This window comes from Onthophagus taurus, chromosome 11 (genome assembly GCF_036711975.1).
Source record: "Onthophagus taurus isolate NC chromosome 11, IU_Otau_3.0, whole genome shotgun sequence".
In the NCBI taxonomy this organism is placed as follows: domain Eukaryota; kingdom Metazoa; phylum Arthropoda; class Insecta; order Coleoptera; family Scarabaeidae; genus Onthophagus; species Onthophagus taurus.
In genome coordinates, this window is record NC_091976.1 from 13,082,940 (window position 1) to 13,097,491 (window position 14,552).

The following is a 14,552-nucleotide window of genomic DNA, read 5'->3' on the forward strand; positions in this document are numbered from 1 at the left end:
GTATGAAAGGGACAGCTATCTTAAACCATTCTATAAATCACTGATTGGCATAACACAATTTACATTTTTCGGGAGTATAATCATATTTTTTATCTTATAATTCGATGTATTTTTCCAGCAAAAATTTCCGTTTTTTTCGTATTTGTACTCCACTTCCTCATCATTTTTAGTGAAATTTTAAATAAGTCACGACTTTTTGGTTTTCACCATTGGAAAGAGCGTCTCAAACTGACATGAGTCTGAATCGGTAGAAAAGTGGAAAATGATTTTTTGACACCTAAGCCCCTTATTCGTAGACCAGGTCACACTTGATGATTTTTGAGATACAACAGAAAGTTGTGTTTTTTTAAATACAAACTATACTTGATTATGCATAACATCATGATGTTACTGAAAAGAGAATACTTTTACCTTTCTAATGATGTATCGCATGTATGGTATCTTTGCAGAAAATAATCGTTAATTTTCAATTCCAAAATAGTAAGCGCCATGGTTCAAAATTTTGATTATAGTAGGCGGGTCCGGACAATAAATACTACCTAGTGGCTATAATATATGGTTTTGCACGAATATAACAGAATAAAGTTGGTTTTGTACCATTATTCAGGATAAAGTTGGTTTTGTACCAACGAATAAAAACTTTGAATAGTTAATTTAAATTTCTCAGCATCTTATCCGTGACTTTGTTCACTAATAAAAAATGGTTAGCAAGTAAAGTTTGTTTATTAAAAATACAAATATGGATAAGTTCAGGAATTAAACAGTCACAAACTGTGATCTTCATCTACTAAACTTACTGGTTGTAAGGTTAGAACAGTTCGGAATCAATGAATGAAATCTTCGGTAGTATTTTCGCAGTTTTCCCCAAACATAAGATTTAGAAGTTTTTGATATCAGCAATCTTTTCTTTTGAAATTGGGTGAGATAGAGGAAAATTAGGGATCATAAACTGGGAACGGACTTATGAAGACTTATGTATCATCTTCAAAGTGGACTCCAATATATTCTATATTTAATTTTATCGTTTTATTTAAAGATAATGTGGAACTTCTTAAATAGGAAACTCGTTTCGTAAAATTCATGAATGAAATGACAAGTAATCTCACGTTGCTATAGTAACTAACAAAGTAGCATTTAGAGTTTTCCTCGCCTACTATAATTAAAAATTTAAATAATCTTTAATATTTTAGAATTGAAAAATAATGCTTATTTTCTACAGATACATCATGCGTCCTATACATCATTGGAAAGCTAAAAATATGCTCTTTTCAATAACATCATAATCAACTATAGTTTGTATTTAAAAAAATACAACTTTATGTTATATCTCAAAAATTATCAGCTATATTTAAAATTTTTCAACGACAATATATTCTACTCAAAAAAGTGCCTGTAGAATGTATTAACCCCATTTCTGTAATTTCAAAAATAAACGAAATATGAACATTTTTTGAAATCGCTAAAATTTGACTTTTCGGCTATAACTTAAAAACAAAAGAAGATAGAGATTTGGTCTTTGCGGGATTGGATTAGTCTCGGAAAAAGAGACCGAGACATGCCACCTACATTTTTCGTATCTCTTATAGTTTCTGAGATAGCCTATAAAAACACCCAAATTTGCCCACCCTGTACATGAAACATTTTTGTCAGGTGAATACATTTTGTGTTTTGACAGTTTCTAATTGTCAATTCAAATTTCTATTTTCAAGTGTTACGGTGTTACCAACTGCTACATACCTATGTCCCTACATTGTCAAAATTTATTTTATTTTTTAGAAGAAAAAAAGATAAAAACGCGAATTACAAAAAATAGCATAAAAAACACGTTTCATAAGACTTAAAGCACTCATTCATTAAAAAACTCGTGGCTTCGCCACTCGTTTTTCAACTTGAATTCGTGCATTTCAAACGTGTCTTACGAAACTTGTTTTTTAATATACTATTACCGGTTTCAGGCTGTAAGAAGGTTCTTAACATTCACAAAAGTTGGTTTGTAATGTATCTTATAACTGTATTAGGAATGTAAAAATGACATATCGGTAATGTAAAAATGACGTATTGGTAATGTTATAATTTTTTACAATACAGGAAAAGAAGCTATATATTTAATAAACCTTTATTATGAAAATTTATGTAACAATGGAACAGAAACCTAATGCTATTTTTAATAATAGTAATTATTTATGTTCACCGTGCAATTAGAACAACTCGAAAAAGTGTGATGCATTAGTTAGTTTAGGTCATATACAGGGTGAATCAGAAAGAATGGAAAATCCGAATACCGGAGACACTATACACCAAAATATGACGATTTAACCTAACATGTCTTATACAAATGTCGGTGGTTTTTAATACACAGGGTGTTGAAAGTTAAATTTTTATTTCGAAATTTCTTGATAATTTTGAAGGTGTTTGTACTATTAACATAAAATTTGGTAGTTAGATGTTTTCAAGCATGAGAAATACGAATTTGATATTTGTTTTGTGATTACTCGTAGAGGGCGCTAGATACACGCTGCTCGTTTGCTAAATCAAACCATAAGTTTTTTGGCTCGACAGCTACGACCAATAAGAGCTGTAAATCACTCTGAGCTGCCATTGGTTACACCTAGGTTTAGCCGGTTAAAGTTCGAAGCGTTGAAAACTCTTCGGACTTAACCGTAAGACCCGGGTAATTCCCAACTTTAACCGGTTAAACTTAGGTTCAGCTGGAATTCGACCTTTAGCCATAACATATATATGGTTTAGGTAAATTAACGTCACTCATTTTACAAATTATTGAATTTTAAAAAAATAAAATTTTTGTTGACAAATAATCATCTTTGTGACTACCTAGCAACCAACTTGTATAACGACTTTGACTTTTACGGAAAAAGTTGCAAATGAATTTTTGATCTACTATTGTTCGCATTAAAGTCATCAAAATGTGAAGGTGGTCGCCTGAAACCGATAAACTATAGAACAAACCTCGATGTTATGAGTCGTTATGACACATTACAGCCTTAGATGTCTTAAAATGCGATGCTATGTATAGCATACTGAGGGTTCCACACCGTCGACACGTACCCTAGTACATAAGCCTGCTGTCAAGCACAACACCAAGATCGTCAATGTGGTCACACGAAAGGAGTGCAGCAGTTCCTAAACGGTAAGCATGGTTCTGTGACTAACGTTTACGCGTAAATATGATTGTAGAACACTTATTGTAAGTGAGAAAAAGGTTATTATCAGCGCAATATTGTTGGAACCGGTTCAGATCACCCTGAAGATTTTCACAGTCACGGGTACTCGTAATATTCAAAAATATTTTGCAATCGTCAGCATATAACAAAAATTTTGCATGGTGAAAACACGTAGATATATCATTTATATATGCTAGAAATAAAATTGGACCAAGGTGGCTTCCTTGGGGAACGCCCGAGGAAGCTGCACCGTAAGAAGAGGTTACACTACCAACTCTCACGGCCTGGCACCGATCCGTGACGTACGATTCCAAGCACAACAAGAGTCTCTGAGGAACATTAAATCGGCTTAACTTATGTATCAAAATGTTGTGATCAATCTTGTCAAAGTCTTTGCTAAAATCAGTATAGATTGCATCTACCTGATTAAAACAATTAAGAGTGCTATGAATATAATTAGTATAGGAAATTAAATTAGTTACAACCGATCTTCCGGGAAACAAGCCATGTTGTTCTGTGATCAGGTAGGGTTCCAAAAAGTAAAATAGTTAGGAATATACAATTCCTTTCAAATACCTTGGATATCAATTCGGTAATTTGTTTCGAAAGAAAGAGAGAAGATTAAAAATACAGGTCTAGCGGGATCACTCGCGCAGCTTTTAATGAAATAACCAGGTAAATCATCTGGACCGGGTCCAGCTTTTGGGTCAACTTTATCAAGAGCGCGCAATAGGTCCTCTTCACCAAACCACGGCCGTATACCCCCAGAACCAACATTAGAGAAATTAGAAATATTACTGCGAATGAAAGCCGCACCGAACTGACGTGCGAACAGGGAACAAATATCTTGTACATTATTTGCAAAATCGTTGCCAAGTTTCATTAAGGTAGGAATACCTGCGCATCCACCTCTTATATTTTTTACATAAGACCACAAACGATCTGGGCATTCCACCATACCAGCCTGCATTGACTGCAAGTAATTGTCAAAATGCGATATGATCAACATTTTGGAACGCTTACGTAGGCGTAGGATCGAAAAGTATAAATAATCGTGGCAGTTTTGAAATCTTTTCCACTTACGATGAAACTTCAGCTTTTCACGAACGACTCTCACCGTGGACGCAGAATACCACGTAGGAAAACGGCGCCTCGACATCGAACGGTGCGGGACATGAGTGTTGACAAGGTCGCAGACGATACTATAAAAAGCAACAACACCCTCGACTCGTAACCCAGCAAAGCGCTCCGACCAATCCACCGCGCAAAGGGCATTATTAAGCGTCACATATCCAGCTTGTTTGTAAAATTATTTAACAGTAGGAGCATCCTGAATAACATTTAACCAACATTAACGACAGAAAATTCGACCGCCGGATGGTGCCGATCCGCATCAACAAGTGGATCTCGGCAAGATACAATTTCACGCACGGAATCACTTGTACATAAGATCAAGTCAAGAATTCTCAAATTATCGATAAGTACGTCGTTGAATTGAATTAAATTAAACAAAAGTAATAACCAAAAGATTCGAAAAATTGCCGAGAGCGCGCATCGACAACACCAAACGGCTCAAGAATCCCAGACACAGATGCCGCCACGAGATTGAGGGTAATTACAATAGTAGTTGACTCAGAGATGGAGTCTCGTAATGAGGCTCAATCAATTTTTCCAGAAGGCAGACTTAACATCCACCCACAAATCAGAGATGCCTGAAAGTTATCTCTCACACCGATAAGAACACCCCCTCCATCAATCTTGACAGATGCCGATGAGCTTCTATCGCGACGGAAAATGTTATAACCAGAGCAGAAAAATTCCGCGTCCGAGATCGAAGAGTTTAAGTAGGTCTCTGTGAGGCATACAATATCATGACCAATTCGGTCGACGAATTAATAAGAGAAGCGGTGATCTTAGTTCACAATCCATTAACATTTTGATAATACACTGAGATAGCCATGATGGGACAAGAAGATAATGTAATGAACAAGCCGACTACAGTTTGCTTAAGGAACGGATAACCATCACGCGAGATCTCTGATTTCCGCACACGAACGACGTCACCCGTAAACCAGACAAATTTATATTGCTTGTTCGCAGCAATGGCTTTAGCCTCTCTAATGGTAGGTTTAGGATGTCAAACTTAACGGCTGTAGCCGTAACCTTAGCCGTAGCAGTAAGAAAAGTTAAACCAATGTGTTTCAATAGCACCGTTTAGGGAACCGCTTAAGGCTACGGCCGATGTAGCCGTAACACCTAAAGTTGACCAATTTTTAACTTCTTACGTTTAGGACAAAATTTGAGCATGCGCACTAATGCGAAGGGTCAATGTTAAACATGGCTACGTACAGCTGTTTTGTGTTTACATGTTGACATCACGGGCTGGTGTTTCAGTACTCGTTGCAACTACTGAAACACGTTGCAGTAGCGTTGCAAGTGGTGAACAGAGTATTTACCACATACTTTTACTTTTAAACGTTCCGTACTTTTCTCGTTATTTTATTGACTACATATTTAAATTTTAAAATCTTAAAGTTGTTTCCTAAACGGGTCAGCTGTAAGCGTTAAGTTCCTTACTGTTACGGTTACAACTACTACTATGGTTACGGTTACGTTTGATATCCTAAACCAGCCATAAGAAGTCTGGCATTCTCCGCCGTCAGGTGTTCATTGACGAATATTTAATTTCCAAGACTCGCAACTTAATACCAGGGGCCACAGCAGCGCCATCCGGCGGTCCCTTGATTTTCGCGGCACCCAAGAAACGATCGCGGACCATCCGAGATAAAAACTTCACCACAATATTTCGCGGTCGACGAGCATTCGACTGGGGACGATCCGAAGCAACCATACTTCTGAAAGGCAGGCGATGTATGACATCAACATCCGCAGAAGAGACGGAGCAATTAAGGAATTCACCAATCGAAACAACCACATCTCCCAACGATTCGGATTCCTTCTCAACCACTCCAGTAATAATAACATATTGCGTCTAGAGTACTATTCAAGGCTCTCCAAACGCGTCGTAACACCCTCCAATGCTGTCCTAAGAGCAACATTCTCTGCTTTTAATGTCTCCATCTGCCTCAATTTTACGTCCATCTCGTTAACCTTGCTCTCAAAATCGGATATCTTATCACCATAGAATGAAATGGCGCGCAGAAGTTCATCATACTTTGCCTATAAACTCTTCACATTTGTTTGGATTTCCGTTAGTAGAGCAAACATACTCTCCGTAGTTTGCCCAACAAGGGACTCTTAACCGGAGGCCGTTCAACCGTTGGTAACTTATGAGTTAGAGATGACTCATCGTCAATAATAATAGATTGATCGCGACGAGAGGAACACTTGTGACATCTGATGACACATGATTGGTCTTAAAACGACGAAGATCCTCCACCAATAAACCCACGCATTTGGTGTAAATAATACTCTTTTTGAATTTTTTTTGATTTTTTAAATAATTAATAGCACGCACACATCGTTTTTGTAGCACTAACACTCTTCTCGCACCAACCGCATACCCCCACACGGCAATCCCATATCCGGCAATAGCATGGAAGCAGGAAAAATAGGCCATTTTTGCAACGTCCATCGTGACACACAGAGTCAGTCTTCGCACAAGGACAACCGCACTTGCTAAGCGCCCGCACAAAACATCGATATGATCGTTCCAGTTTAATGCAGGATCAACCAAAGTCCTAGTAACTTAATGTTGCTCTATCTCCTTTGTGGAAAAAGTTAATAACTTGCGTTTTTTCGTTATTCAGTAACTGTTAATCTGTTAGCCTGTAGCCAATCAGAAACTGAGTCCAAAGTCTCAGTGCTCTTTTCGTCCACAAATTCATTTGACGGTCTCCGTATAACAAAAGAGGTGTCATCCGCATACAAACACGTAATTACCTCCTCTACACTTTTTGGTAGGTCGTTAATGTAGATAATAAATAATAGTGGTTCAAGTATGGATCCTTGAGGCACACCATACTTACACTCCATCACATTCGAGAGATCACCACTCCATTTAACACACTGATATCGCTTGGCAAGGTACGATTTTAGAAGATTATATATGCTTCCTCTGATACCATAATAATCAAGTTTGGTCATCAAAATGGAATGATCCACCGTATCAAAGGTGCGACTCAGATCACAAGAAATTATTTTAGATTTCTGATGATTGTCATAGGCATCCGTGAGATCTTTGACGATTCTAATAATTGCGGTGGCAGTTGATTTACCCTCTCTATAACCATGCTGACCTTCTACCAAGATATTATATTTACTTAAGTAGTGAACAAGGCGACGCTTAACAAGTAGGAAATGTTCCTTCCTCGGCACATTTATTGAAAATTATAGCTAGTGCTGGAGCAATTTCGCTGGCAACTTTTTTCATAATAGGAGAAGTCAATCTATATATCTCTTCACTGTTTGTCTGTTTCAGCTTCGAGATAACAGCTTAATATTTCTTGATCACCAATCGGTGCACAGAAACAAGAATTAGTATTGTTTTTATTCATTTTTTTATATACTCTTCAGGCTGTATAGATGGAATCTCAATGTCAGCAAGTAATGATTGTATTTCGGTTGCATAATATTCGCTGAAACCAACAGCATTTAGACCTGCATCATCTTGTGATTTTCGTTTATTATTTATTCTTTCCTTGTTGATTACTTCCCAAATTTTTTTGTTTTTGTTGTTTGCATTATTTATAGCATCACTATTCTGTTTCCCGTTTCCCAATTAAAATCTCCCGCCAAGAGTATCTTATGATTTCTATAGTGTTTTTCTAGAACCTGTAATGCAACACTCATTTGATCAACAAAAACTTGGAAATCGCCGTAAGGTGATCTATATAACGCTATCACCACAACACCTCTCTTAACAATTTCTACTTACACCATTTCCATATGTAGTTCAATGCTAAGTGCTTTAAATTCTTTTAGTTCTTTCGTTCTTATGCCATTTTTTACAAGAATGCCAACGCCACCATGTATCTTTTGACGCCGACTCAAAAACGTCTATTTTTTTAGCTAAGGATTGCGTGTTTATATTCAAAATCGTCAAACTAAGGTGCTTGGCTTGATTTTTTGAGTGAGTTTCAAAAGTTTTAACGTTTCACAATTAGACCAGTGTGCCAAAAAAACTGGGTTTTCTATTTGGTCTAGCAGTTTAACACTTTCGCGTACAGAACTGCATATGCAGTGAATTGGTGCGTTTATGGGTGAACTGTCGAAATCATAGTGTTCTCAAAAGTATTAAAATCTATATCTATCTTGAAAGATTTGCTAAGAAAGTTTAGATTTTAGAAGAAGTTAGCTCGTTAATTATTATTTTGGAGGTATTTAATTTTTGTTTTAAGTAGTCTTTTAATTGACTTTCCTCACAATTTATATCAACCCTACCCACGTACAACCAGGCCTTCCTTTCTGACGGCTTAATTAGCTCCGCATCATCTACCCCCTCCAGACTCTCGCGAGGTAGGACGGAATAGACCGAGGAACGAGAGTGTGGAGGTATTGCTCGACCTACCTCGTGCTCCTCGTGCTACTTCTACTCGCCTCGTCTACTATTTTGTACACGAGACAAAGGGACCGAAGGTACGAGTACGAGGAAAGACGAGGTACAACTCCACACTCTCGTGTTTCATCGTTAGTTCATATTTAGTATTGAGCGTATTGTTAGTGTATTAAGTATTTTCTTCGTTAGAAACGTATATATAAAAACAATAATATATAATAAATAATAATAAATAATGAGTGAGTTGGTTCAAGAACTGCAATTGCAGTTCCTTGAATGTTATTAACGGGAATCAGTGATTTGGGATCCAAAACAATGTTCAGACAAAGATAAAAAAAAATGTATGACGCCTGGCACAGAATTGAAGTTGAGATTGGAAAGCCAATCAAAGAATTAAAGGCTAAAAAGGATTCTTTAATGGCAACGTATGGGGGATACTGTAGAAAAGTAGCAGCTTCTATGAAATCTGGACCGTCCGGAGATGTATATAAACCAATATGGTTTGCCTTCGAGCTAATGGACCAATTTTTGGGGTCTATTTACAACTGTGGAGGAACAACAAATACAGAGGAAGTAAGTGTAAAATATCAATCCCTTTTTAATGAATTTAGTTTATTAGCAACAATACAATGAAATCATATATATACTTTATCGAAAACATTATACCCCGAATAAAAATAATCACGAAAAGTGTCCCGTATTTTCACACATGATGGGGTTGTTCGCCGTCCTAACGGTGGTAAATTCCTTATAGCACAATTTTCACCTACCTCTTGCCTCCATAAGCCACTTTGCACCAGTATGCCATTATCATCATACATATCTGTCGTACCAGGGAGGTTATAAACATTTCTAGAGGAAGAACTCCTCAAAAAATTGTGTAAGAGTACACAAGTTTTCACAACATTTGGTACTGATTCAATATTTATTTCAAGCGGTTTATTGAAAATTCTGAATTTTGAAGCTAAAATTCCAAATACATTTTCTACATAAACGCTACAACTGGACAACTTGTAATTAAATACGGTTTGGTGTACCTTTTCCATGATTTCCAGGATAAAGTTTCATCAAATTTGTACCCAATGCCATCGCCAATAAAAACGTACGGTACATTTGGACCTTCAGTACCTGGCTGAGGACAATAGGTAGGGAAATTTAAATCTTCTGTGCTAATTTTTTTCACCACCGTCACTTATTCTCCCTTTTGCTCCGATATCAGCAAAAATAAAGCGGTAGTCACTGTCGACCAAAACAGGAAGAACAATACTAAAAGATCTTTTGTAATTGTGGTAATCTGATGCTGAGTTAGATGGACATCGCACTACTACATGTTTGCCATCTATTGCGCCGATTGCATGTGGAAACTTCCCTTTAAATCCCTTCGGGTAGCTGAAACATAGATATAAATTGCATTAATAAATCATTATGCTTATTATTTTTAGGTACACTCTATTTCTGAAGCCGTTGGTGAAACAGACCAGCCGATAGACAATGGTAACGATGTAGTGGAAATGCAACAGGATAAAGTAAGGAAAAGTACAGGAAAAACCATTCGACGTCGGGCGGATCCACCAGAGCTTCAGGATGCAGCTAAACAAATGAAAACTGCGTTTGATACCCTACACTCTGTAATAAATAAGAAAGGTGAATCTGAAGATGAATGTGCCGTATTCGGTAAACTTGTAGCAGAAAAGTTAAAAAAACTATCGGAAGATGATAAAGAAGACATCATGTTTGAAATACAACAAATATTTCACAACAGAAATGTGCAACGCCCATATTCAGTTAACTCCTCTTCCTCATCACTCACTTCTCCATTTTCAGTACATAGTATGATGTACGAACCTGCCCATTCTTTTCAACAATGTACCAACTTGCAGTATGAAAACGCCCAAAATTCATTACGGAATGTAATCAATGAAGCATTTCAAAACTCTTAGTTCCTTTTTATATTACTTTTCATACGCATTTAACATGTGACAATTTCATGTCATTAAAGTGTTAAAATATATTTATTTTGTGATATTTTCCTTATTTTACTTATTTATTTACCTTACATTCATCCTTAAGAACATGGTTGAGAGCTGAACAGACTTCCGGCACAATTTTGGATATAGACAGTGGCGGATTTACAAATGTGCCGTCTATAAGCTGAACGAACTCGCCGCCTATGAATATCCGTAACAGAACTAAAAGTAGGAAATGAAATAAAAACTGCGAAAGTTGTGCAAACATGTATTAAAGTCAAATAAATTTGAATAAATTTTGATTACATCATCACATGATATCGAATTTGCAGTTTCCGATTGAACTGATAAAATTGCTACATCGTTTAATCTATTTTCGGTCATAGTTGAACGTAAGTATGTTTTTATTCGTTTCAAGCATGAGAACGACCGTTCAGAAGAGCAATTGCTTACTGCCATTGATTTGTAAATTCTTAAAATTATATCAGTATTAGGAAAAATATTAAGCAGATTCTGATTCCTGATTCAGTTGCACATGTTGTTGATATTTATATATTTTTTGTCTTCTTGTGTCAAATACTCTTTAAGATGCAACATCTCTTCAATAAAATCATCTGAAATATCCTGTGAATAAATTTTACATAATTTTAATGCTTCATTCTTTATTTCTTCAACTGCTAGTTCGCGAAATTTAAACAGAACGTAAAAAATTTCTAATACTTTATCGTACATACATTTTCGACGGTCTAATTCCGAAATTAATCTATCCACAATTATAAGAAATACGTTTATTTTGAAATCATCCCTAGCAGCGAACAGAACTTCTTCATTATCGTCGTCTTCATCATAATGTCGCTTCCTTTTTCTGGCACGTTTTTCGCTTGCGGTGTAATTCTGTGTACCATTTAATTTCTTAGCCTCCTCTTCATAGATTTTAAAGTTTTCGCGGCAAGATGAAATAAATGAAATCAGGGATTTATACAAATCGATGACCAATCCAATATCTGCGTCTTCCTGCTGTAGTTTTTTACTTACTATATTCATACGATTGACAACAATGCTCCAAAAAACAGTCATGAACGCAGTTTCTAATCTGGCCATCTTTTTAATTAGTCCCATTGCTTCTGCCTTCGAAATCCCCTTCTCTAAACTGTCATTGGAAATAGTTTCCAGAGTATTGTAAATACATTTCCAAGACTTCATTAAAGCCTTGCAGGCATGATCTCTGCATGACCATCTCGTGGACGACAGACTTTTTGGTATTGTTTTTACATCATTCTTCTTCAATTTCTCCCAACGTACCGTAGATGCCGAAAAGAAATTGTAGATATCTTGTAGAAACGTAAAATAATTTGTCGATTCCTTACAACAATTAGCTGCCGACGTACCAACTAGGTTTAGAAAATGAGCTGAACAGGGTATAAATTCCGCATATTTGTTTATATTCTTAATTCTTGCTTGGAGGCCGGTATAAAGTTCCGACATGTTCGCAGCATTATCGTACGACTGACCTCTACAATCATCGAAATTAATTTGAAAAGATGCTAAAGTTTCCGATATTATATTGTACAGTTGCTCGGATTTATGACAACTAGTCGGTACGAATTTTAGGAATACTTCTGTCGGTGATCCACATTCTTGGATATATCTTATGACAACTGATCGACGTGGGATATGTCAGGTGTTGAATCCACAATTATAGAAAAGTATTTAGCTATCCTTACATTGGCAGATATAACTTCTCTATACCTCTGAGCCATTATATATACAATTTCTTCGTACGTTGTTGACGAAAGATAATTTGTTTTTCCGCTACCTGGTCTTCCATAATTCTTTATATGTTCCTTCAAGAACGGATCAAATTCGGCTAATAGTTCCACTGCCATTAAAAAATTTCCATTATGACTTGATCCAAGAACTTCATCAGAACCTCTTAATGGAAGACCACGACTTGTTAATTTTTTTACGATAACGACAATGCGACGTAAAACTTCAGTCCAATATTGTTTCTCTTGATCACTCTCTGCATTTAGCATATTATTTAAATTTTTATTCGAAGTCCTTGCCCTGAGAGGAACCACAGAATTTTTGTGATTTATAGATCGTTCGTGCGATTCGACGCAGTGTTTAAGGTTTTTCCAATCATTGAATCCTTTATTTGCGCAAAAGGATGTGGCTACTTTGGATAATAAACGACAAGGCCCACAGTAAATACTACCATTTTTTTCAGAATATATTATCCATTGTCGATTTGAAACTTCACCATTTTGAAACTCTCTTTTAAAAATTGATGAACTCATAAGTCGTGTTTGGTCATTGTAGACTCTTTTAGAATTTTGATAATCAGACTCTGCATTTTGAGAATAGCCATTACGTGCCACAAAGTCTATGAGTTCATCATTAATAATCCACTTTGCAGGATCTTTCTCAAATTGAAAAGTTGGAGGCAGAAATAGCGGTTGATCCTTCTTCTCCTGTCGTTCATCACTGTTTTCTGGAACATCTTCATCTGCAGACGAGGTCAATAGAACACTAGTTTCCTTTGATGCACAAGGTCATGCGAATGTTTCAATTGGTGGTTCCGGAATACTCTTGCTGAAGAAAGAATCAATTTTTGTAGTTCTTTTCAAGATTTCGGTTTGTTTTTTTTGCTTCTCCTCTGCCCTTTTTTTGTATTCCCATCAGCCTAAACGCTTTCTACCATCTGCCATTTGTACGTAATCTATAACACTATTGTTATTTAAAATAAAAATGCGTTAAATTTTAATATACTTACAAGTGCGATCTCAAAAAATCAATAAAATAAAAGGCCTGTAGTAATCGAGACTATTCTATTATTTGTCATATGGTTCACTAACATGAAAGATCACTTTAAATAGCTCAATTATGCATTACATTATTCTAAATTAACTTTTATATAAAAATCTGCAGAATAAAGTCGCTAAGTGTATCATGTATGATTCTGCTTTGCGATAAAATAACGATTGAAGGAGAAGCAATATTATATCGATGATTTTTAAGAGAAAAATAACCGGCAGACGCGGCTCTACGTCGCCACATTCTGCCACAAAGCCGACGAGTCGTATTGTGGCGCCGTGCAACGCTTTGCTAACAAAAAAATTTTGAAAAAAAATAAATATTATAAATTGAAAAAATTCTGAGTAGAAAAGTATGGTAGAGTCCTGATTAATCAAATTTAGTTTAACCGAATATGTTGACCGTCTAAAAGTAAAATTTTACTGGCCGCGTAAAAAATTTCGCATTCTAAAATTTGCCGCCGTAGGCTACAGCCTACCTAGCCTATTTAGAAATCCGCCCTTGAATATAGATTGGCTGGATACTTTAAATAGGAAGTGAAGGCTTTTATATGAATCACCGGTAGCTAAAAACCGTAAGGTTATGGCTAGCCGAACCTTCGCTGGTATTGCATCCCTTAATTGCGTGTCTTCCTTAGAAATTAAAGGAGCAATTTGAAGCAGAAGATATTCAAAATCTTGAGGAGACATCCTATGAAAGTTAGTAATCAGCAAGTAGTAGTCATTAAGTAATTCAGCAGTTTGTCTCTTCATCCAATCCCTACAAAAAATAAATGATATACATTGACTTTTGATATTATTTTTGAATCATACAAAAAATTAATCGTACCTACCTCGTTCTATTCTTATGTATCGGCAACATCCACCATTTCTTTTTTCTCCACGATTTTTTAATCTTTTTTTTTAAATAAATATCTACATAATTATAAAAATTATACGTACAAATAGCAGCAGCAGCTGTTGCAACCAGTTCGGTGTTAGTCATAGTACTGAAGTGCTCGTGAAGACCCGCGAGAATGTGGAGGAGGTTTAACCGGTTCATTTACGTGAAAAATTTCTTTCATTATAT

General features: G+C 36.1%; 1 protein-coding gene and 1 long non-coding RNA gene across 2 annotated transcripts; one reads left to right on the forward strand and one right to left on the reverse strand.

Moving 5' to 3' along the window:
• Nucleotides 1-8,303: 8,303 nt before the first annotated feature.
• On the forward strand, nucleotides 8,304-10,716 carry LOC111422150 (uncharacterized). Its single transcript, XM_023055379.2, has 2 exons — nucleotides 8,304-9,273; nucleotides 10,143-10,716. The coding sequence occupies exons 1-2, from the start codon at nucleotides 9,040-9,042 to the stop codon at nucleotides 10,638-10,640; spliced, it is 732 nt and encodes a 243-aa protein (XP_022911147.2). The 5' UTR covers nucleotides 8,304-9,039; the 3' UTR covers nucleotides 10,641-10,716.
• LOC139431936 (uncharacterized) lies at nucleotides 9,278-14,447 on the reverse strand. The gene is made up of 3 exons (XR_011641964.1): nucleotides 14,317-14,447; nucleotides 10,753-14,243; nucleotides 9,278-10,089 (listed from the first exon to the last, which is right to left on the reverse strand). It is a non-coding gene; the product is annotated as an uncharacterized lncRNA (long non-coding RNA).
• Between the last annotated feature and the right edge of the window lie 105 nt (nucleotides 14,448-14,552).